The sequence below is a fragment of the Berghia stephanieae genome, chromosome 5 (assembly GCF_034508935.2).
Source record: "Berghia stephanieae isolate SIO BIC M18660-M18661 chromosome 5, UCSD_Bste_1.3, whole genome shotgun sequence".
Classification (NCBI taxonomy): domain Eukaryota; kingdom Metazoa; phylum Mollusca; class Gastropoda; order Nudibranchia; family Aeolidiidae; genus Berghia; species Berghia stephanieae.
In genome coordinates, this window is record NC_088364.1 from 44,151,777 (window position 1) to 44,177,094 (window position 25,318).

Below are 25,318 nucleotides of genomic sequence, written 5' to 3' on the forward strand. Positions count from 1 at the left end.
ATCAAACAACAATTAATTGTTAACTGTTAAAATGTATACTCTAGGAGGCGTGGAGAATGCAAAGAAACCATATGAGAAATAGAATTAAAGCAACGTTTACATTAAAATGTTAACATTTGATTTTCAGGACAAAAAAACTTACAATCTGAGAGAAATGTTTTGCTTTTGTTTTTGAGGGTTTGACGCGCAAACAACACATTAAGGTCATATCATCGCCAGTAAAAGGGAAGAAAATGGGAAAGTAAAAAGTTCTAGAATTACAATTAATGCACCCAAGAAAAAGTAAGACAAAGAGGAATTTGTTCAAATAGGGAACAGATGTAGATTCCAAGAGCACACTGTCAAAGGACTTGGTTTGAGATCATCTAAAAGTCTCATCCAGACACAAGCACAGGTCCTCACTAAGAGGAATACACTCAAATGTTTACAAATCATATATAATATGTAAACAAAACCTAATAATGACAGAAAAAGTATACACAATCTTACAAAGGTTAAAAAGCATCCAAATATGCTGTTTGGCCTACAGTTGGCAGCCCTGTGAGCGCATAGCTATACTCAGTGAAAGACAATGTAAAAGTCCTAACACTAAAAAGGGGAAATAAATTTTGTATTACATTGGTCTATATTTAATAAGCACGATCCGATGCTTGGGGTGCGAAACAGAATTTTTACTATAGAAGCACGTTCAATTTTCTGATCATTATTTAAAATGTACAAAGATGAAAGAAAATAAAGAAATAACTAAAAGGAAAAATACCATAATTTTTCTTAATATAACAAGTGGCAAACAGGATTACCAAAACTATTAAAATGCTCTGTGAGTGACATATAATTCACACCTCACCATTATATCCTTACATCCCTTGCATAAAATAATTGACACCTCAAAGATAAAACGCACAAAGCAGTTTGGGGCTATGTGGTCTAGTGGTATGACACTCACTTTCAGATCGGAAGGTCCTGGGTTCGAGCCTCGTGCTCGGCGCATAGTTGAGTCCTTGGAAAGACTCTTTACTCACATTCTCTCACTGTACTCAGGTGTAAAATGAGTACCTGGCCGTTAACAGCGTTGTTTTGTCCGAAAAATGGTAATATCGCCTAATAGGCATTATGTCCCGTCCCACATGTTAAATGTTGCTGTTGACCAGAGACCCCTTGTAAAGCGCTTTGAGCACATTTAGTGGATATTGCGCTATATAAAAGCTCAATTTTATTTTATTTTATTTTTTTTAGTCATAAAATCATTAGTGATAACAATAAGTAGACTTGGCAACTCATTAGAATAGTACAGGGGAAAGGACTTACTTAGGAACAGGCATGGTCTTTTTTTTTTTTCGGTGATGTTGACACAGTGCTGGAAACAGGATAAGAGATGGGAAGGCCCAGACTGTCACAAGATGTGGTCATAATTAATCATCGATCAAGACAGTCATTTTGATTACCACAGTTTGTTTACAGAAGTGTTTAGTGTGTTTACAATGTACAAGGTCCTGGGTTCGAGCCTTGCTCGGCGCATGGTTGAGTCCTTGGAAAAGGCTCTTTACTCACATTCTCTCACCATAATCAGGTGTAAAATGAGTACCTGGCCATTAACAGCGTTGTCTCTCTCCGAAAAAATTTTAATATCACCAAACAGGCGTCATGTCTCGTTCTACATGTTACATGTTGCTGTTTGCATGTTGCATGTTTTGTGGATATTGTGCTATATAAAAGTCCACGTTTTTTGACAATGTAGGTTATTGCAGCGTAGAGAGCCATAATCAATTGCAAATCGCAGATGAGAGAAGATGAGAACATGATTCCAGTCGTGTCCGACATGGAACATCGAGCGAGCAAGCGAAGGTATGAAGACAAGGTTTGCACTTGCAATTTTTGTCTGTAACTTTCTTGATTTCATGCATGCATCCATTGACAAGTGTATTTTGTGATACATTCATCAACTCTGCAACAACAAACCTCAGAGGTTAATCAAGCAATTAAAACCATCAGACTTTATTTTCATCTTAATGACCGAGACCAGAGTTGGAACCATATCAAAGAAATAGAGAATAGCAATAACAGGTGCATCCATTCAAAAGTCAAACAAGCAACAATCACAATCGTTTTTAACCCTTCGTCCCACACCTCCGGTATAACACTGTCGCAGAAAAGAGAGGGTTTGTAAAATTTAATTAGAAAGAATAAAAAAGCTAAAATATTACTTTTTAATGGGCCAAAGGCAGTTTCAAGCCCGCAACCCAGAGCATACTATTATGAATACATTTGGAAAACTCAAAGGAAAAAGTTATTTTTACTGGTGAGCATTGACTATGGAATCAAAATTTCGCAGATAAGCAAGATCCGTCTATAAGCAAGCTCTCAGGACCCTGCTTATTAACATAGACGACTGTATTAGCCACATTCAGTAAGGTGACATTGTGGAAGTGCACTTTATAAATTTGCATATCGATATTTCTTTTTAAAAAAAAAATAATTTAAGGTCTGTTTCCTGTCTGGTCTTCCTGCTCTGTAGATTTGTTGTCACTTTACCTCCTAGTCTCTTGCAGGCACTCTTTTGGTACTCAAAGCAAGGAAGTTTTAGGTCAAAGGTTGAAAGTTAGAGGTCTTCATTCATTAATCAAGTGTGGCCTTGACATTTTTGTTTATCTCCTCTACTACCTTGGATACATGGACTGGTTTCTAGTGGAGAAAAAAAAAAAGGATGATCAAAAAAGTATATAATATGGGACAATGTCAATGGATTGCCTTCGTAACAGTTCAACACAAGAATACATCATGATATAAAACAATTCAAAGAAGTATTGAAAACATCCATTTCATCAGTTTCTTTGTATTAAATAATGACAAACCAATGAAAATCTGAGAGACTATCGTAAAAATATAACAAGAATCTCTCTTGCTTTTTTTTTTTTTTTTTTTTCAAAAAAGAATTTACAACGCTTGCAACACCTTTAGGTCATATCAGCGCCAGTGAAAAAGAAGAAAATGGGATAGTCAAAAATTCTAGACTTATAATCAAAGCAACCAAGAAAAAGTAAGACAAAGGGGAATTGATTCGAATAGGGACAGATGTAGATTCCATGAGCATACCATCAATGTACCTCATCCAGACACCAGAACAGGATCCCAAGATGCTAATCAAAGGATGCATGCAAGAATTGACGAAGCCACAGACAACATTCCCATAAAATTAATTGTAAAGGGAGCACCTTCAACAACTAGACTTAAATCGAGAAGACCTTTCCACCTAACAAAAATGGCAGACTTCAGTGTTGCAGAAAACTGGAGAGAAATGTGGAACAGGGAAACACCAAAAGGAGGAAACATCATTAAAGATCCAACCAAAAGAGTGCCTGCATTCAATAACGCCAGGTTATACTGGATTTCCTCAAACCGCCTCTTAACTGGACAGAACTGCATCAAATATGTGCAGATGGAAACTTGGAAACAGTGATGCCTGCCAGAAATGTCAGGCAGCCCCAGAGACCAGCGATCACATCGTCCTCCACTGTCCAGTCACTAAACTTGAAGGTGGCTATGAAACCATCCTTAGGGTGGAGGAAGACTTTAGAAGCTGGGTTGACGAAATACATTTGGAGGTGTAGCCATACGCTACTACTACTCAAAAGTTTACAAGATATGTTCAGAATAAAAATAAAATGATGAGTACATAAAAGAGAGATGACCTGCAGGGAGGAAAATATCACCTCCCAAAACTAACACTACATTTTTGTCTGTTTCCCTCTCAGCCAAGTAAAGGACAAAACCAAATAATATCATTCCCAATATAGCCCAATGGAACTCATTTCTAGTTATCAATTGTATCATGCATCCAGCCATAGCAGGAATAGCTTCTCAAAAAGATGAAAATAATGAAGGCGAAGTTAGTACCGTCAAAAGAGGTCCATTTGCCACTATAGATTTGTACAGTTAGATTATATTAAGTCTTGTGACAGTTATTTCTTTTGATAAAAAAATCAAGTCCTCTAACACGGGGAAATAATTGCAACCAAGCCTGAGAATACTCAAAATGCTCAAAATTAGTAGAGGAAAAGTCACCTTTTGGGACAAAGTAACCCCATTTAACAGTATTTATCCACATTTTTTTTCCACACTTTGAGAAGCTATTCCATTTATTCCTTAGGATCTAGATTCTCAGTTTTTAATATTATTTTTACATTATTTGATCCACAAAAACCAATGCAAATCAAATCCATCCATACATTTTTAAAGTATTCTTGCCTTTTGGCACAACTTATATATATTGATAGTAACGTTTTCAAATGATTAAATTATTGTAATAGGATTTTTAAAATTAATCATTTTGATGAAAGTTTTTATTAAAAAATGAAATTTTAAAAATAAACCAAATACCAAGAGCTTTTTTTATTTTTTTATTTTTTTTAAATTCAAAAAGGCTAATATCATACAACATACGCATATGTTTTCAAAGAACATAAATGATAAAGAAGACGATGATGGTGATGATGATGATGGTGCTGCTGGTGATGATGATTACAGAGAACATAGTATCAAACAGCATCAGTTACCTTTATTTCTGTGTCTCGGTCTCTAGAATTTAAGACACCATCGGTCAAAGTATTCTCATTCAATATCAGAGTGTATGGAATTCCAAGCTGGTCATTTCTGTAAATAAGAAAAGCTTATATAACTGAAAAATAATTATTATGACCTTAATAAGGTGAGTTATCCTGGTTATCAAAATAAGTTGCTTTGGCAACCTGGATTTGTTTTGGCCAAATTTTTCTTCAAACTGGTTTTGGTTCAAAATATTGTTTTGTATGTTATTGTAAATATCAAATTCGTTTTTAACATCAAATTCACAAAAACCAAATTCAACACTATGATAAATGTCCCGTAAACTTATTAACTTGAGCTTAAATATAGCACAATATCTAATAAACATGCTCAAGGTGCTTTACAAGGGTCCTTGGCCAACAGCAACACTTAACATGTTTGACATGACGATGCCTGTTAGGCGATATTACAATCTTTTCGAACAGCGACAATGCTTTTAACAGTAAAGAACTCATTTTACAATTGAGTAAGGTGAGGGAATGTGAGTAAAGAGCCTTTTCTAAGGACTCAACTATGCGATGAGTGAGGCTCAAATCCAGGACTTTCCAATCTGAAAGTGTCATACCACTAGACGACATAGCCGCACAATAACTTAATCATCTTGAGGCTGTATGGTCTAGTGGTATGACATTCATCTTCGATCAGGAGGTCCTGGGTTCCCAAGTGGTACATAGTCGAGTCCTTGGAAAAGACACTTTACTCACATTCTCTCACCATACCCAGGTGTAAAATGAGTTCTGGCCATTAACATCATAATATTGTCTCGATCCCAACATAATTGTAAGATCACTTACAGATGTCATGTCTCATCTTACATGGCTAGGAACCCCTTTGATCATGTTTAATGGATATTATGCTATATAAAAGCTTTAGTTTTACAATCCAAGTTCATGTGTTATCCGAATCAAATACCACAACATTGTAAGGATGATGCAAGGGAGCCTAATTTACTCGTTGTCAAATAAAGGTGCAGCCATCAGTTTACTTATTCGTTTATCTATTCATTCATTTGCAATAGATTTATATTTCTTTACTTGCAATCTTTATATCTTGTCGATTGGCTCTCACTATGAGAGATCATGATAAATCCCTTGTTGATTGTGTAACCAATGGTAACTAATGAACTGACTTAGTACAATTTTTTGTCATTTGCTATTTAAAACAACCTAAGCCAAAATATGAATACTGCTTCAATGCATTCTGAGCCTAAACTGACTTAAAAGATGGGGGGAAGAGCACAAAGAGTTGAGAAGGCCATAAATAAGGCATAGGGCAGAGGAGAGAAGAACCTGTCAAAATCTTTCATTTTAATTGTTTATTTGTTTGTTTGTTATTAAGGGTTTTACGGCACTTGTGACACATTTAGGTCATATCAGAGTCAGTAAAAAAGAGGAAAATGGGATAGTCAAAAAATTCTAGAATTACAATTGAAGCACCCAAGAAAAAGTAAGTCAAAGGGGAATTTGTTCAAATAGGGAACAAATGTAGATTCCAAGAGCTTACCATCAATGTGTTTAGTTTGAGATCACCTAAAAATCTCATCCAGATGCCAGCACAAGATCATATTAAGAGGAATACAATCAAATGTTTGCAAGATGGGTTCAAAACAAAAAATATAACTATCAATAAATAACAAAGAGATGATTTACAAGAAAAAAGATATCACCTCCCTAAATTAACACTATACAATTGACTGTTTCCTTCTCAGCCAAAGACTCCGGCATAGGCCAGGACAAAACCAAGTAATCCCATTCCAAGACGAAAGACAGAAAGCAACTCAGAAACCAGATATAGGGGGATAGAAGACATAGCAAGTGACCTCCTGTCCACCTTGCAGTCTAAGTCTTTCATTTTGTCGTCAGCTAATACAATAGTTGATAAAAATGTCAAAGGGGATGGCGTGACATTCAAACCTTTTCGAATCTTTATGACAATAATATGCAATGAGTAAACCTAAATAAAAGCAAACAATGTGTCATCACAATGGACAACACAATTAGTTTGAGTATCAATTTTTACCGTCCGACTTGCTTTTCCTCAGCATTGAGGAAAATACCTTTTTCAAGAATAAAATCTAAAATCAAACAAAATGGCTGTTAATAATGAAAACGTTTTATGTCGGCAAAATCACCAAATATAACTGATACACATTGAGGAGATATGCAATGATAGTACTTGCCACAGAAAAATTTATTTTAACACTTGCAAACGTATCTGCCAAGATGTTGGGCCAGAGAAGATATTTTGAATTAATTGAAGTGTGTACTTCTAAAATTTGGACAGGAGTCAAATTTTGAAAAGAGGAATAACACTAAAATTAGTATATAAAATTTGAATTGGACGATGTATCAATTTAAGTTGCATTTTATGTGATAATTGGTCCGACTTCCAAAGAATTAAATCTGGAAAATGTTGAATTTCGTCCAGGTATTTCGAATTTGGTTTAATTATTTATTAATTTGGTCAGGACAAGGTGTGTGTATCAGTAAGTAAAGTTTAAACGTCTTAACGTTGTGCATTAAGAAAAAAAAAAGAGAAAGTATTAAGAATAAATGAATTGTACGTCTTCAAGTGCAGATCTTTTGTTTTTTGTTTTTTGTTTGTTTGTTGTTTTTTTCTCTCTGTTTTTTTTTCCTTATTTTCTGGTCAAAGTTACTACTCCAAACAATCATAAAAATCAATTATCAAAAATGTTTTTGATTTTTTTAAAAAGTCATCAATCCTGTCATGAACCATGGTCAACATCACTTGACTTTCTTAACATACGAGACAAGACATTGCATTGGTGCCATCAAGTGAAGCAAAGATAAAACATATCAATGAATAGTAGATGTCAAACCTTTTAAAGTGAGCAGCCAGAGTCCCAACATGTTCTGAGGCATTGAATACGGACACACCGACAGCCTTTAGATCTCGTTCTAACTGGCCACAGACATGACATAGCTCCTTGGAAGTAGTTGCTGATTGGCCAGTTGTAATCACTAAAGCTACATGAAAGGGGGAAAGGTTTGGGTGGATTTGGAAGAGCTGATAAAAAAATAAGTAATTTTGAGGTTTTAATAAATGATTATATAAGTGATGCATTATCATTAAGGGTTTATAATAAATCAAAATCAGTGTGGGTTTGTGCAAGAAATCCACTATCATTATTATTATTACCACAGTTCACTCTGGATAATTGCAACTCAGTAAATCGCAACTTTCGGTTAATCACAACATTTCCCAAGAAACAGAATTAATTCTATATAAAAGTCACTGATTAATTGCAACAAACTTCGGTTATCGCAACAAATTTTCGCCCTCAACATATGGTAAATTCAAGAAATCAATCAAACAAAATATCAGGAATTTCATAATTCATAATTTTATAATGGAAGAAATCGTGACAGGTTGAAAAATTGAGAGTGAGCGTAATTTAATGCTACAGTAGTGTGTAACCATCATTATAGACAAAAGGGGGTGGGGCTTTGCAGTATGGGTTCGTGATGTCATCTGTGGCCATTAATTAGGAGGCAAGTGGGCTGGGTATAAACAACAGGTAGACAATGACAGTTGGAAAGAGATATCCTTTGTTTTGGGATTGACAACTGTGCTTTGTGACCAACGAGTGTGGTGAGAGCTTATTGTCTCTCATCATGGCTAATCTCTTTGAATTTTAAAAATGTTGTGAACAAAAAAGTGAAAGTTAATCAAATCTGAATAAGATGTCAACTTGCATCAAAGCTGCTTTTGCTTGAAAACTGCCATATGGTTTTTATTTCAATCCTATTGTTCAGTATGTGGTGGACTCAGAACAATGTTTACAACAACTGGTTTGAGTTTACCATATATGTGTAAAATCTTGCGATAGTGGACTGGAAACTCACCTTCGGTTAATCGCAAAATTTTTGTGTATCCCAAGGTGTTGCGATTATCCGGAGTGGACTGTATCATTATTATTATTATTATTATTATTATTATTATTATTAACCATCATCATCATCATCATTCATCATCCACAACCACCACAGCTGCCACCACGATCATTTTCATTATCATCATTTTTAAACGTAGTGCTCTGATTACTAATTTCAAGTGAACAATACGTGATTACAATGGTGCCCACTAAAACCAATTTAAATTGCATTCAGTGCTGCCAACCCTAGTCCATGAAATTATTTACAATAAAGAGCCTGTGATTTGTTGATTGATGTGCACAAAATTGAGCAAGTTAGTAAGTATATGAGTGAATGTAGAATAGAAGTGTGAGTTGGTTGTCAAGAGAGAAAATCAGACAGAGAGAGTGGAAAAAAAAATAATGCTGTTCGTGACTTGAATTTGATTTTCATTTTACGCATTTTTACGATGGTTGGCAGCAATGTGCATATCATTTGTGTCCTGATTAGAACATTTGCTATGTTAAAATTCAAATTAGAAGCATGTCTTGCACCTTCCCGCTGCAATATTATTTGTCAAGAAAACACACGAGGTCAGCTACAATCAAATTCAGACGCCTTAAGTTGGATGGACTCCAGGGGTGAGGAAGAGCAATTCACTGAAATAGATGCTAGAGATGCGGATTGTTGTCAACTGTCCTCACACACTTAGCAAGATACTCCTAGCCACTCACTTCAAGGGATTTTAGTGGTCAATTTCTGGCATTTTCCCAAATTTTGACACTGCATTGTCTTGTCGATAAATCATGTAACATACTGTTTGAAAGATCAACTTTCTTGCACAGTTGGCAATTTTTACTATTTCTCCAATGGAAATAGAGATTATCTTTATCTTTGACACGTTTTTGCATATTATGTCATAAAATTCAAAATAGTAAATTAATTCCACAGTGAATTCATCTCGGAATGCCAATATTGTATTCTTCTAAGGGCTTAATGATTTCTTCAAATGATCACAACTAACAAATGACACTTCTCATAAAAACAGTAATACTGAATACCAGTGCTGTATATGTGGGTCCTTGAAACAGATTAAGGAACTGAATACCAAGTTACAAGAATACAGTTTCAATGTAACATCAACACAAATTCACAACACTTACAGGGATGGTTTGTGCTCTGCTCTTGGTTTTCGTCGTTAAGGTCTTCCTTTCATGGTATGCATCCACAAGAAAAGCTGCCATTCCCATCTCAAGACTGGCTGTGCACTCGATGCAGTGAGGAAGAACATTCTTAGATGTGCCTGATGTCTTAGCCTGTAGAAAGAAATGCAAAAGGAAAGTAATAAAGTGATGGGAAATTTTAATTTGAAACAAATTCAGTCCTTAAGTTAAAAAGAAAAAAAAATGTTTCTTCGGCTATGTGGTATTGTGGTATGATACTCGCTTTTGAATCGGAAGGTCCTGGGTTCCAGCCTCAATCGGTGCATAGTTGAACCTTTAGATAAGACTCTTTACTCACATTCTCTCACCATACTCAGGGGTAAAATGTGTACCTGGCAGTAAACAGCATTGTCTCTATCTGAAAAAATTGTAGTATCGCTTAACAGGCGTCATGTCTTGTTCTACATTTTAAGTGTTGCTGTTGGTCAGGGAACATTAGTAAAGCGCTTTGAGCAGGTTTAGTGTATATTGCCCTATATAAAAGCTCAAGTCTTCTTTTTTCAAATTTTTAAGATAAAAAAAAGAAAAAAAAGATGTGACCCATCACCTTCATTTGATATCATGGTGAACCAAATGGGGAAAATTGAATGGAAGTCTAAATTACGAAGTTTGATTTAAATCCTAATCTACTACTGAGAAGAATGAATGAAACTGTTTAAGAGGCTTAATTTTTTAATATTTAAAAAATATAACTGATATGTTGATAGATTCAATTTACGTTCTCTTTCATTTCAACACAAAACCATTTTCAAGTGATTGGTCAAAAAAGTAAATGGCAGATCAGATTTACCACGTGACTTGTCCCCCTTTCCTCCTGCAGTCTTTTCAAGTCTTCATCCCCTATGTTATGGACATGCTCAAGGGTTTCTGGGCCCCAGCTAAAGTCGTAAACAATAGACATATTCTGGCCATTGTTTGAATTGATGACACAATCTTTGTGTTGTTCATCAGTTTGATTAGGGGTGCTTATCACTCGGAATTTGGATGGATTCCTGGAGAACTGTGGATGAATGAAAGAGTCAAATCATCAAAACATCAAGTGAAAGTATTTGATTCTTCTTGTGGTAAAGAGAGGAATTAAAAGAGACAATAATCCTCAGTAGTAACAGGTACAATTGTATTTTAGTTGATGTACAAACATCATATAACCACTTTACATTTCATTTCAAAACTTGTAAAAGTAATTGGGACTGATAATTTCAAACTTTAAAAAAAAAAAAGAAATTCCTTATGAATTGGTATTTATTTTAAAAGAGGGATTCCTGGCCTGATTAAGTAAATAACAATGAAAAATATAGAATACAAACTTCAGTTTGCTTCAAAATGGCAAATGATGAGGACGATTTGTGTTTGCCATTTGGCAACGAAAACCATTTAAATCAAGATTCTATTCTACTTCATTTCAACAAATCATTATTGGAAATTTTCAATACGAATAGGCTGGTTTAAAAAAAATAGTAGATTTTAAAATGTAACTGTTGTCAGCATAAAAATTGAAATTCAGATCATTCTGGGAAATGATACTACATATTGGCTTCAAATATTTTGTAAATAAAGCTGGTCTCTTCATGCAGATTGTCAGAAGATTTGACATTGTTAATAACAACAGTCAGTGTGAATCAGTTGTAGACCAATTGATCTGATTGGACTCAATACAATGCTTGACCATTAATTCTAAAAACATTTTCCTACCTCTTCAAAAGAATAATGTTGTGTTTAACATGTCAAAAGTTGCTGACAGTCCAAGAAGACTCAATAAACCCATAAATATTTTTTATCAGTACCAGTTAAAAAGCTTTTTAGAAATCTTGTTAAAGCTATATCGGTATTGTGGGCTGCTACGAAAGAAGTCTCCTCAAATAATCCTATAATGCCCTTACCTTCTTCCACCAAGCAAGCCTGATCTGTAGCCAGTAATCAAATATTCTGGACACACCAGATGGTGGTATATAGTTTTGTAGCAACATTTCTGTGGTCACAGCATGCCTAGAAATGATAAAGAGAAAAGTCCTTAAAAGCCATCGGGTCAATTGGTTCTGAGTTTATTCTCGTTTCCGTAGTGTTAAAAGCAGTAATAATTGCTACTCTTTTGATGGATATCACCACTAACTTTTCACCAAACCTTACAAAACCAGCTAATACATAATTGCAAGACAAAAAAGGGAACAGAAAAAAAAAACCACAAAACATTTTAACTTTGAGTAATATAAAAAAAAATAGCAAAAAAAACCCCAACAAAACAACACATAAACAGAAAACAAGCCTGGAACAGAAAGGAACCAGTAATTTAGGTTGTAAAAACGATTACCTCTGTGTTGATGGTGATGATTATTGCTATTCTCATAATCATTTTTTTTTTTTACTTCAGTAGAAAATTCTTTGTCTTTTACATGACAAATTCAACAATAAAAAAAAATAATAATTTGATTCCTCTAACAAGAAGTTGCCTTACTGTAGGAAAAATGTCTTCTCAACATTGGAATCATCTCTATTTACAGCATCAGCAGCATCAGGACAAAGACACTCTCCAACACTAGAGATTGAGAATGGTAGTCTACTGTTGGCCAATGTCAAAACATCCGTGTATCTATCTCGACATTCTGGGAATTTCAACATTAAAATGTTTAATAAAACAAGACTTTTAATAGCATACGATTATATAACTGAAAACAAATTAACTCAATTCAAGACAAGCTTTTCTTTTTCTTTAGATAATGTTAGTTTGCTATTTTTCTGTTTTAAACTTTTACCTTATCGCCGTTTTCATTGGAGCATTTATCCACACACTTACGCCTACCATATCCTTCTATTCTAAAATTATATAAATCAAAAATCTGATACGGCCTAAGTAAAACTAAAACTTATATAATGAACAGAAAAACAGAGTTGGCCTCCCTTTAACAAATCGTAGCTCTATGACTGACCAATGAAGAATTAGCATAGAAAAGACCCTTGCTTGATTGTTAAAAATTGTAAAATTATAAATTCTTTAATATTATTTATAAAACAATATAATGTCCAATATGACATCATGATTGTTTTGACGACTGGTGGAATATTTGTCAGGCTTTCAGACATAAATAAGGAGCAGAATTGGTGGTTGAGTGCATCAGCTTTGTTTTTAGTGTTTGAGTGTAGCTTATCTCCTTCAGTTTAAAGGTGCATCTCCCACAGGTTCCTTTTTTCTAGTTTTTATAAATTTCCATGAGTTTTTGTTTGAATATAATTTCTTCAATGAGCTGTTTTACACGGGTCTGATATGATTTTCTGTTCTCCCTATTTGCTTCTTTTGCCACAGCATTACATTCATCCCCGGTTAATTAGTTTGTTTGATGTTTTAGCTTATGCCAAGTTCTTTGCTAATGTCGGAAGAGTCATTTGATCTGGTATTGGTCCATAGTTGATCAAATTTCTTGGAACTTAGCTTAACTAGGATGTGTTTTTTCTTGATGGCAAAAGAAGGTCACTGATAGTGGTCCACATGGTTTCTAAGTTTGAGTAAGTTCAGGTAAGAAATAAGCTGTTATAATTTTGTCTCTTCTCACATAAGGCACTGATATTTACTCTTTTTCCAGGTGGTAACAATAGAAAACTTCCAATTGCATTAGGGGTAATATACTATCGATCTAAGAATCAGACAAACATAACTTACCATTTTGTAAATTCTTTTTAGTAGGGTTGCTGAAATACGGACAAAGAAAATAATAGTTGATTTCTGAAATAGAACACAAAAGCATTCCAAAAAAATATTTAAAAAAAAAAAGATGCAATCTTTAAATTTCAATAATTATATAACTCTATGCAAACTTTTATGACACAGGAGATATCTGGATCTCCTATTCCCACTTTTTCACCTGTTAACCCGTCTCAAAAAAAAAAAATGGTGATGGTTAATTTTTATAGAGGATTTCTAAGTATATTTGCCCCATCACATCAATGAATTGCTTGTTTAGACCAATTTAATCGTGCCCCAATATTACACAATAAAATATAGAATGACAGTGATATCTAAATCTAAATCGCATATTCTGATGGATTTAACATGCTCAATGCACTACACTATTTTTAAACTATTCCCTCAGTAGACAATATTGAACTGAAATTCTATTGACATGGAATGAGTCATCTATAAATTACCCTTTTTGTCCCTCCTCAGACAATTGACACTTACCCAGTTCTCCCTGACAAGAGATTTCCTAATTGAGGGGGTGATACCTCTATAGGAAAGACATTGCTTTGTAAAAGCACCATTGCTTTCCACCTGAGAGTAGAAAAAGCGTTAACACAAAACATAATACCCATCCAATATAATGATATCATTACATAAAGAAATACTCAGAATCCATCTTATTGTAAAATACATTTATCTAAGGAGAGGTAAATAAAACAATTTATCCCAAATTACTCACATGTAAGAGACACAAATATTGAGGAATTTGAAAAACAAAAACAAAAAAACACCACAACTTGGTGTTGTTTAAAACTAATCTCTCGGATACTCTGTTTTGGTTTCCCTCAGGCATATAGCCTGACATATGTTTTAACTTCATATTTTTGAAAATTCCATTGAGCCTGCGGGTTCAGGTAAAGGGATGAATGATGTCGAACTTTTTGCTCTTTGACCAGTATAGATTCATCTAGTGTCTAATATTTTAGTACTATGGGGTGCATCTGTCTTGTTATGTTATTGAATGATCCCAATCTTATATAATGATTAATTCATAAAAACCAATATAAGATAAAGATTTTCAAGAGTTTTTCTCCATTTGAGGGCTCACGGCAGGTTAATCTGAATAACAGATTTTTTTTTATTTGCTGGCATTTGACTCAAACCAAAATATTTAGCTTGGACTGTTTATTTCATTTGGTATATTATTCTCTTTTCTGTGGGTACTATAAAGCTTTTTTTTTTTGTTTTCACTGAATTTGTCTCTCTTTAATGCAGCTATGCGGCAATTCATCAATGTTTTTGATTCTTTTTTTTTTTCTAAGTAAAATCAATTAAGCAGGTATAAAAAAGCAGTTATAAAAAAGGTCAAATACCTGAGTTTAAATATTTGTCATTTAACTTTTTTTTTAAACGAAATCTTCAACGAGGACAAGAAGATACCTTACCATTGTCGTTTAATGTTGTGCCTCATCAATGTCCCAGGTGCTCCATAGTGATGGACTAAAACTGTCTTGTCATTTAATGTTAGGGAACGTTGATTGATAAAACCTCTGATTTTCAGCAACTGAATTAAATTCTGTGATCTAGATCCCATGCCAGTCTTATTCCCAAACTGTTTATCTACCTCTCATTGCATCTGCATAAACCATGTTGCTCTTTAATTTAGCAATCCATTCAAATTTTATCTGTAAATTAAGAATTTGAAAAAAAATATGAGCTTTTATATAATATAACGCAATATCCACTAAATTTACTCAACAGCTTCCAAGCCATTCAACATATAGGACACGACATGACGCCTATAAGGCGCTACTAATACAATGGTGCACAGGTCAGGTACTAATTTTAATTATGAGGAAATGTGATAACAGAACCTTTTCCAGTGTGCCTGCATAGGGACTTGAAGCTACTGTAACCTACGGATATGTATCATATTAGCAGACCACAAAGTCCATTATTTATCTTTACCATATTCTCCATATATCATAATAAATTTGTTATACCTCCAGGCTTGGGATTGGAGATTCTCATTAAGTGTTAAGAACCTGTCGAGGATGAGGTGAGCTAAGGTGAGATGATTAGCTCAAGGCTACACAGCATGTGTGTATGCATGTATGTGTCAAACCAGATTATGCTAAGATATGAAAAGAACACTACACTGCTATACCAAGCTGGCCCCACTCTTCTCTTAGACCAAATAATCCCTGGATCAAAGTTAAGCAAAAAGGCTACAACCACAAGTCTTCCAACCCCATCCTTCCCCTGCCTTATGCTTTTGTGGTCTCGCAGTATGACAATCAGTTTGTGTTGTGCAGATCAAGTCCCACTGTGTGCTCAGCAAAGATCAGTCCTTGGAAAAGTCTCTATAATCACATTTTCTCACTACTATATTCCAATCTAAAATGAGTACACAGCCAGAACCACCATTCTCTCTGATGATGATAAAACATTCTAATAGCCCCTTACAGGCATCAAGTCTTGTCTTGTCCTAAATGTTAAGTATCCCTGTTGGCTGAGACCCCTAATAAAGCACATTGATTTTGAGTGCCATTAGTAGATATTAATCTGTATTAATATTTTAAAATCTCACATTAAATAAGGGCTGAAGGTATAGAGAAATTTTAAAAAAAAGAAGGGGGGGGGGGGGGGGGGGGGGGGGGGGGTATATTTATATGGAAACATAACCTGCCTTTCAGAAGCACCAGTTTGTTCTGACACTTTAAAATAATGCTCGAATTTACATCCCATGAGTACCCAGACCCAACACCAAGGAAGGAATGCTGGAGCAAGAATTTCACTTTCATCCAATCACTCACTGACCTTGATCAACATCGCCTGACATTGCTCATTGTTTCAGGACAATACCAAGTCTATGCTGTCCAAATTGATTGACCCAATCTGATGAGTTGAGGTTTGCGAGAACATCTGGTTAAAGTTAAATTCTCTCTCTCTCTCTCTCTCTCTCTCTCTCTCTCTCTCTCTCTCTCTCTCTCTCTCTCTCTCTCTCTCTCTCTCTCTCTCTCTCTCTCTCTCTTCTACTCTGTCACTGTACTGTACTATGACAATGATTATGATCTACCACAACTCTCATGAGACAGTGGCTTGTTGACTGGCTTGGCTACATTTTCTATGCCTAGTGTCTACAGTGACCCAAGTATACTACCTGACAATGACAATAGTAATGTCAATGTAGTGTAGTATCTAGTGTAGAGATAGGGTGGGGTATTCCAATTCGGACCCCCTTCTATTTTAACACCTGATTTTAATACAAATTGTGGCATAGAGATGGGTTCCAATTTAACACAGCCAAAAATAAATGCATGATATATTTAAGGTAATTTCATAGCTTGTCAGTGTTATTTAATTAAATATATCATCTCTTAAGATCTTTGTCTCACTCGGAAGATCGGGTATGAGCTTCTTCCATCGCTTTTTCACGAATTCTAGTCATCTTACAGTCAAAGTAGCAACAACGTTTGTAATATAAATGTACAATTGAAAAGGATTTTTCACATTTTGTTTTGAAATTTTTGCGGTTGAACATCATCTGGTATATCTATGTAATAAAAAATTATTTTTATCAAAATAGATCTTGAAATTGTTTGCCCCCAAATGACCCAGTTACTCCAATGCAGACACCCAGTTCTAATTCAGCAGACACCCAGTTCAGTTGTTCCAATACGGACACCCAGTTGTCCCAATTCAGCAGACCCCCAGCTGTATAGCCACCCGGCTAAAGTTTATATTCCTCCCCCTCCCCTTTCCCCTAAAAGAAATCAGTTGCATTAAACAAATTCAATCGCATGTAAAATGTAATTTCTCTGCTGCCTCAGACTAAGGGCTATCGGACATTGCATTGGCATTGCAAAATAGCTAATTGAAGGTCCATATGGCTAAAACAAAAAGATTAAGTAATATACTAAAAGTGCTGTGAAACTACGGAAGTCCTCCCATTGGAACACCCCACCCTACTAACCACTTAGACTTAGCTAGATAGTTATAGTTATAGAGGAGTCTTCTTAGTCTCTTGACCTAGAATAGTCTCACTCAACAATAACTAGAGAGGTGCGCCGGTGTTACCAATACTTAGCTTCTATACCAGGATAAATCATTCGTTTGGACCGAAAAATAAATAAAAAACTTACCGCTTACCGTCAAAAGCAGTTTAGATTTGAAGATGCATTTGTTTTCTATCAAAAAACATTCGGTAATGGACAATCCTTGATGAATTTCAAAAGTTGTGTTGAAATTATATCCTAATTGTTTTCATGATTAATTCCTCGCGAAATCGTGTGGGTATCGTTTCTGTTATCAAGGTACCGCCTAGCCAGGCAGGGTTGCCAGATCATTTTTGAGTAAGAGACCAAACTAGCTATAGCAAGAGGCCAGATTCCTCGGCAGGAGCCCAAATACCACCAAACCCACCTTAGCCTCGCGTAAACTCTTTAGATTTGTTAAACAATTTAGATAGGATAAGGAAAATTCGTATATATAGAAGCATTAGCAAATGCAATCGTGGCGTTAGCACGTGTTGCATTTAGATATTTAGATTGCCAAATAAAATAAGTTTTACCGGTACCAGAGTAAAACGATATAACGGGAAAGTCAGAGGAAGCCAAAAAGTTGGTTACAGGAGGCCAAGTGGCCAAACCAAATTTTGGGAGGCCAAATGGCTTGGGAAAAGGCCAAATTTCTCAAATTTGGCCACCAGGAGGCCAAACTAGCAACCCTGGCCCCAGGTTTTTAAAAAAGTTTATTGGGAAAAAGATACGGAACAAAGTGTCCATAGATAGGTATGCAATTTGGTGCATTAGTGCAGTAAAAAGGCCTTTTTTTCTTTTATTCAATAAACTTGACTGCTGGTGGACCCTAGGCCTCTCTACAAGTCCAAGAAATAATACTCACTTTTTCTCTGCTCCAACGAAAATATCTACCCCCTACCGGTCTAATTATTTGTAGCAGACGACAAATTTCTCAAAACAGTCACGTGACACTGTAAAAACAACACAGGAAGTCCATGAAAGCTTATTTACGGCATTTCCTTTGAACCGTGTAAACAACAAAATTTCGTTTTCATTCGACTCAACGGGTCAGATTGGCCGGTATTTTTTAACGAACTAAAGTTCTGAAAAACCAAAATGTTTCTTAGAAAGGTGAAAGATGCTAGTTTTTGAAACAGAGGTAGGTTTTTAAAAAAAATCTTTATATTTTACGTGAATGCATGCTCAAGGCGAGTTGGACGTGCAGCGGAGGTTGGTAGGCCAAAGGCCCACCTCTCTAGTCTCTAGATCTAGACGGATAACGAGGTCGCACCCACTCGCCAACTTGTAAAATATATTTTACCTGCCCTATTTTACAATAACATGTAGAGGCTTTATTTCTACCTGGCTCGTGAAATATTCTGTGGAAAACAGAACCAAACTATTTTGCATTTATGTTAGATATGTCTTGTTCTTTTTCCAATCGAAGGCCAATTTATATTCAGCACAAGAATCGAAATAGAAAGTAAAAGTTGCGGTCAGAGGTCTTTAGAACCCCAAATAAAGAAGAGTTATATGAAGCTACGCGTTTCAATACAATATAACGGTAGTGCCGGCGAAACAAATTATCAAGGGTGTGACAGCAACGTTTGCTACGGGGATTCCAACTTTGAACCATAGTTCAATAATGAGTTTAATATGTGATATTTCCCCCGTTCCACAAGTCCTCATATCTTGTAAAATGTTTTGTAAATTTGCCTATTAAGACATTTGAGGAATGTGAACCATAGAGAATACAGTCTGTGATATGCAACCCCCCCCCCCCCCCCCCCCCCCCCATAAATGCTTCAAAAACGGACATTTTATCAAAAAGTTGGCATCATCATCATCAGCAGCAGCAGTAATAGTAGAAGTAGTATTACAACAACTACTACTACTAGTAGTAGTAGTAGTAGTAGTAGTAGTAGTAGTAGTAGTAGTAGTAGTATTAGTAGTAGTAGTAGTAGTAGTAGTAGTAGTAGTAGTAGTAGTAGTAGTAGTAGTAGCAGTAATAGTATAAAATTAATAAAATTCCCTTTCCTTATCACTTGGTTAAATTTGATTTTGTTTGTTTTTCAGGGTTTTACAGCGCTTGCAATACATTAAGGGGGATGATCAGTCAAATTTTTGGGATTTAGGGTGAAAAAATCGTTTACATTTTTTTTTCGTCATTGTATAGAAAAAATATCGAAAAATCGATTTTTTGACATCTAAATTGTCAAAAATCATTATAAAAGTGATTAAAATGCAGTTACAGTAGGCCTGGTACATTCGTGTTTCAAGAAAAAAAAAAATCGTTTGCCTAAAAACGGTAATTTTCACACCTTAGTTACGCTACTTTCTATTTATACAAGCATATCGTGTTTGGTATCAATGGAAAGATCGTTTCTCGCTTGTTATTATTAGTCCACAACCGGTAGTGGCTAAAAATAACAATTACCGATCTGTGGACCATAATAAGTTGGCCTCAAACACAAGATTTCCCAATTACTGTTCGCTGATTGGTTGAAAATTAAATACCGCTCTCCCATTGGCCGAAGAGAAGGGGATTCCCCTCGTGTCATGATCGGAAATGGGTCATTCTGTCATTTGCTGTAAACAAAGCCATCTTCACCACACGCATCTTTTCAATCGAGACGCTTTCTGAAGAAAGTTTTTGTTTATTATCATCGTTTCTCTTGTTTTGTGAAGTTATTACTTCATCTCACATCTGGATATTGTCTTTTGGGTGAGTATATGTTCTAATTTTGCAATATTTATCTAGAGACGAGCCCGCATCTGAATACTATTGAAGTTGAATACGTTAGTAGAGTAGATTTCGATAGATTTCGTTCTTTGTTGTCCTCTCAGTTGACAGTGATTTTACCTACAAAAATTAGTTTTGTCATTCAGGAAAGTACAGATTTATTTCAATAGTATTATTTCACTATTTTGCTGCAGTTCTTATAGATCGTTCTTGTAGATCTCAGCTAAAGACTCACAAAATTATGACCAGCTAGTACTAGTCATAGATTTTGATAGATTTCGTTCTTTGTTGTCCTCTCAGTTGACAGCGATTTTACCTACAAAAATCAGTTTTGTCATTCAGGAAAGTACATATTTATTTCAATAGTATTATTTCACTATTTTGCTGCAGTTCTTATAGATCGTTCTTGTAGATCTCAGCTAAAGACTCACAAAATTATGACCAGCTAGTACTAGTCTATCTACTTCTACTCTCTAGATAGTGTGTTAGTAGTAGTAGATAGTTAGTGTTTTTGTGAGACAAGCCTGAATAAGTTCTGATTTGTTTATCGTTTTTTAGTATTAGGAATAGTCCACAATTTGGACTTGTGCCTTGTATAAAATGTGAATTATTCATGTATTCCTCTAGAGAAGTCTCTCAAATTGGCAGGTTGTTGATTTCATTACTCATTACAAATTAACTTCAATTTCAATTTTTACTACAGTTCAGTGTACATAGTCAGCAGCATACCATGTGTGATTTATTATGATGTTACTTTCAAAACAATGCTTTAGCTCATTCATAATTTTTTTTGTGATTTTCTTTCTCTTATCAGTATTCATCATGAAAGCCAGAGTGATCCAGCGACGCAAGCGAAGAGTGACTTCGCAGCGGAATCACTTGAAAATGTTGGCGGTTTCAAGGGATACATTGTCCTTAGCTGTAGCAGCATCAGTATCTCCAGCACCTCGTTCACCAACAGTTCCCCCTTCGTCGTCTCCAGCACCCTCTTCTTCTGCATCCATTTCCACGACACCATTGCCCTCCTCGTCTTCTGCTTCGGATATTCTGACTCCTCGTCCATCTGCTTCGAAGCGGAAATTAGGCTTCTTCTCGTCTTCATCTCAGATTGTCAACGGTGATTACAAATCATCAACTGTAATCGTCGACTTGTCTGCAATCAGCTCTTTGTTGGACGGAATCTGCTGTCGAGATTGTGGAACTGCCAGTCTTTCCATTCGGAATGGTCCCCAGTCTATGGCTTTTGTCGGGTCCTTGGAGTTGTGGTGCAGCCATTGCAATGCCATCATCAACAAGGCTGACTCATCTCATCGTCTTCCAGATTCAAAATCCTTTGAGATGTCCCGCAGGATAGTGGCTTCAGCTTTATCTATTGGTGTTGGCCACGCTTCTCTCCAGAAATTTTCGGAGGGAATGGGAATGACTGGAATAACTCTGAATGCCTTCAACAGCCATGTCTCTTCGATTTATGACAAGGCCACGGAATATTCACCCAGCGTTTTGAGGCTGTCACGGGAGAAAGTCTCAGAGTACTTCAAGACTCATCACCCGGATGCTTTCTCGCAAGAGGGAATACTGGACGTCGCTGTCAGCTATGATGGTACTTGGGCAAAGAGGGGCCACACTTCAAAGCTTGGCTGTGCAGCGATCATTGAAGTCATGACTGGTCTGGTCATTGACTTTCATGTCATGTCGCTTCATTGCAAGGTGAGAATATTTTTTAATGGTTGATAATTTCCTTTCTTATGTACTTTTATTGCAGGTATCTAAATAATTTAATTTTGAAGTAATCAGAACATTTAGATTGAACAGGAAAAAATATCATAGTTTTGATGCTCTGCCTTTTTTTCTACTGTTACATGTTGAAAAGAGTTTTACAATTTAGAAAACAAAAACAGATTCCACCAAAATACATTTATTTTGTCAAGTCCATTTGAATTTTTCTGTTTTAGTTAGCATATATCTCTAGTATTACTTATCTTGTACAGGATTACAACCCTTTGTTTACTTGTGTTTTTTTTTTCTCTTTCTTTCTATTCCTTAGTTTTGCTCACTCCATGCGCAAGACACTAAGGCCATAGAGGACCATCGGATATCTGGCACATGCACCATAAACTATGAAGGTTCGTCTGGTGGTATGGAGGTGGAGGGTGCTTTAGTGATGTGGAGGCGCTCACAGGACCATCATATGCGCTATACACGGTTTGTTGGGGATGGTGACTCCAAAACTTTCTGCGCCCTGACGAAGGAATGTCCATATGGTCCTGACAATCCTGTTGAGAAAGAGGAGTGTGTGAACCATGTGGCGAAGCGCCTCAACTCTGCTCTGCGGAACGTTATCACCAAGTGTAAAGGACTGTCGGTGCTAGTGACTCTTGGCGGTCGTGTCAAGGGAAGCCTGACACAGGTTTGGTTTTATTTTTATTTTTTTCCTGTCTATGGTCTTTTTTTCTCAGATTATATTTTTGTCTAAGTTATTTTTGATTCAAGTGTGGATACTTATTCTAGCATTTTGTGTAGCAATAAGGATGAATTATTTCAATTGTCAAAACATCATCTGCTTTATTTTTGATACTGGATTTTGTTGTTTACAGGACAAGTAGACTTTTCCGATAATTATACTCAAGGTATGAATTTTTTCAAGTCTGAAACTCGATACATGTTTGTAATTATGGTTTTAACTTTTTTCTTATCCTCCTCAGTCTCAGTAGTTTTCAGGGTTTGTATCATTATGATTGTATATATTTCATGAGCTGTAAACTTTTTCTTGCATTTCAATTTTTACATTTTAAAAATTGTTCCTGTTCTATTCCAGACCAAGATTGGACTCCTTCAGCGGTACTACACTCGAGCAGTCAGGGGACATAATGGAAGTGTGAAGGAGATGTCTGATGCCATCTGGGCATCGTATTACCACTCCATCTCCACACCTGATAGCCCGCAGCATCACCTCTGTGCTGATACCTGGTGTTCATACCGTAAGGCCATCAGCGCTGGAGATAAGCCACCGACTACCTCTGACCAGTCAACCTATCTGAACGAGACAGTGGCAAAACATGTGAAGTCAACATATGAAAGGTTGACCGACCCCTCTCTTCTGGGACGCTGTTTGCTAGGCTCGACTCAGAATGCAAATGAGTCATTGCACGCCGTGATTTGGGCAAAGTGTCCAAAGCATCTCTTCTGTGGCTTCAAGCGTGTTTTCATCTCCTGCATGCTGGCAGTGGGGGAATTCAACATGGGTTCGTCTGCTACACATTCCTTTTTCTCTGTTCTGGATATATTACCTTCGTCGGATCGTGTGTGCCTCGGCCTCAAGAGAGATGCAAGACGGATATCCGGAGCAGAATCGGCTGTCACGGCTGTTGCCAAAAGACGTCGTGAAGTAAGGCGTGTTGCCCAGCAGAAGGAGCAGGACAGGTTAGAAGCCATTGAGGGGGGACCCTCTTATGTGCCAGGAGGTTTTTAACTTGTTCAACGAGGTATTTGTATCTTTTTTATCATTTTACTGTGAAATTTTTTGGCATATCGCCTGTCAGGTATGTTTGACCCATTTTGAAAATTTTTAAAAATTTTATTTGATCATGTCGCTCATCATTTCGGTTGCAGATTATTTTTTTGGGTATAATTTGGGATCATTTAGATATGCATAAGTAAAGTTTTAGGTGAGGAAAGTTGGTATTTTTTAGTTTGAGACACTGAATTTTTCAGTTTTTGGATGTCGATTTTTCAAATGCGATTTTCTCATTCACTCATTTTTCCGATACATGGTAACAGTACGCGAGATATCAAATTTAAACTACCAGCAGCTCTAGAGTCACCATATTTTGCATAGTTGTTACTTATTGAGTTATCTGTGCAGAAAAATGCAGTTTTTATGATTTAAAAAATATGTTCGGTTTTAGGATGTCGAATTTTCAAATGCGATTTTCTCATTTACTCATTTTTCCGGTATATGGTCACAGTACGCGAGATATAAAATTTAAAGTACCAGCTCTAGAGTCACCATATCTTGCATAATTGTTCCTTATTGAGTTATCTGTGTTATTATAAAGAGATAAATGAGGTTTTCATGATTTTATAAATATGTTCGGTTTTAGGATGTCGAATTTTCAAATGCGATTTTATCATTTACTCATTTTTCCGGTATATGGTCACAGTACGCGAGATATAAAATTTAAAGTACCAGCTCTAGAGTCACCATATCTTGCATAGTTGTTCCTTATTGAGTTATCTGTGTTATTATGAAGAGATAAATGCAGTTTTTATGATTAAAAAAAGGATAAGTTCGGTTTTCGGATGTCGGTTTTCAAATGCGATTTTCTCATTTACTAATGTTTCGGATACAGAGCCACCGTGCGCGGGATATAAAATTCAAACTACCAGCTCTAGAATCACCATATTTTGCATAGTTGTTCCTTATTGGGTTATCTGTGTTATTATGAAAAGAAAAATGCAGTTTTCATTATCTAAAAAATAATAAGTTCGGTTTTCGGATGTCGATTTTTCAAACGCGATTTTCTCATTTACTCATTTTTCGGATACAGGGCCACCGTGCGCGGGATATAAAATTCAAACTACCAGCTCTAGAATCACCATATTTTGCATAGTTGTTCCTTATTGGGTTATCTGTGTTATTATGAAGAGAAAAATGCAGTTTTTATTATCTAAAAAAAAATATGAGTTACTTTATTCGTCAATACTGAGTATTTTGTCGTGTTTTTTTTTCGGCAATTTTCAAAATTCATTAAATTTGCAAATACTGCCAATAGATCCGATATCTCTTCATAATAACACCTACAATTGTCTTGTTTCTCACTTCCTTGAATTTGAGCTCTCTATCTTTTGTACTTTTTTCTCTATAAAGCGCCTACGAAATGCCCTAAATTTTCAATATGGCCGCCGTCGATTATGTAATTCTGATGAAATTTTTTTTTTTTTTCATTTTTTATGACTTTTATATATGTGTATACATTCATATAATACAGTTATGTGATGAAAATCAATCATTTCTGTGTTTTTCCATTTTGGGTATAGTATAGTATATTTCTCTTCCAGGCATAAGCTACATTGTTTTGATGTTGGTGTGTATCCTGTTGCTTTAGATAAAATTTTCCATGAAATGTTGTGGTCTAGTTTGTTGTCTTTTAATTTCCAAATATGTTCGCTGAGTTATTATATTA

The 25,318-nt window shown here is 35.7% G+C and overlaps 2 protein-coding genes across 4 annotated transcripts in view; one reads left to right on the forward strand and one right to left on the reverse strand.

The window, feature by feature from the left end:
- LOC144972988 (DNA polymerase subunit gamma-2-like) overlaps positions 1-18,872 on the reverse strand; it is a 19,469-nt gene extending 597 nt beyond the window's left edge. Inside the window, exons 1-11 of one of the 3 annotated variants that reach the window (XM_078914887.1) lie at positions 18,755-18,872; positions 14,816-15,055; positions 13,872-13,961; positions 13,353-13,381; positions 12,153-12,300; positions 11,581-11,686; positions 10,491-10,700; positions 9,641-9,793; positions 7,442-7,629; positions 4,554-4,650; positions 1-2,682 (exon numbers count right to left, since the gene is read on the reverse strand). The exon at positions 1-2,682 is cut by the window's left edge and continues 597 nt beyond it. In XM_078914887.1, the coding sequence (XP_078771013.1) occupies positions 2,617-2,682; positions 4,554-4,650; positions 7,442-7,629; positions 9,641-9,793; positions 10,491-10,700; positions 11,581-11,686; positions 12,153-12,300; positions 13,353-13,381; positions 13,872-13,961; positions 14,816-14,964 (1,236 nt within the window). In that variant the 5' untranslated portion in view covers positions 14,965-15,055; positions 18,755-18,872 and the 3' untranslated portion in view covers positions 1-2,616. Of the gene's footprint in view, positions 2,683-4,553; positions 4,651-7,441; positions 7,630-9,640; positions 9,794-10,490; positions 10,701-11,580; positions 11,687-12,152; positions 12,301-13,352; positions 13,382-13,871; positions 13,962-14,815; positions 15,056-17,515; positions 17,636-18,713 lie in introns of those variants that run through there. The other 2 variants (XM_078914888.1, XM_078914889.1) reach the window with 2 other exon arrangements.
- Positions 18,873-19,980: 1,108 nt separating this feature from the next.
- Positions 19,981-25,141, forward strand: LOC144972989 (uncharacterized). The gene is made up of 4 exons (XM_078914890.1): positions 19,981-20,117; positions 20,950-21,842; positions 22,180-22,542; positions 22,951-25,141. The coding sequence occupies exons 2-4, from the start codon at positions 20,958-20,960 to the stop codon at positions 23,602-23,604; spliced, it is 1,902 nt and encodes a 633-aa protein (XP_078771016.1). The 5' UTR covers positions 19,981-20,117; positions 20,950-20,957; the 3' UTR covers positions 23,605-25,141.
- Positions 25,142-25,318: the final 177 nt, after the last annotated feature.

Bases quoted from the DNA above. Each gene is read 5' to 3' on its own strand.
- LOC144972989 (XM_078914890.1), top strand. From the start codon at position 20,958: ATGAAAGCCAGAGTGATCCAGCGACGCAAGCGAAGAGTGACTTCGCAG. The intron at 21,843-22,179 runs GTGAGAATATTT...TCTATTCCTTAG, and splicing joins TCATGTCGCTTCATTGCAAG to TTTTGCTCACTCCATGCGCA. The intron at 22,543-22,950 runs GTTTGGTTTTAT...GTTCTATTCCAG, and splicing joins TCAAGGGAAGCCTGACACAG to ACCAAGATTGGACTCCTTCA.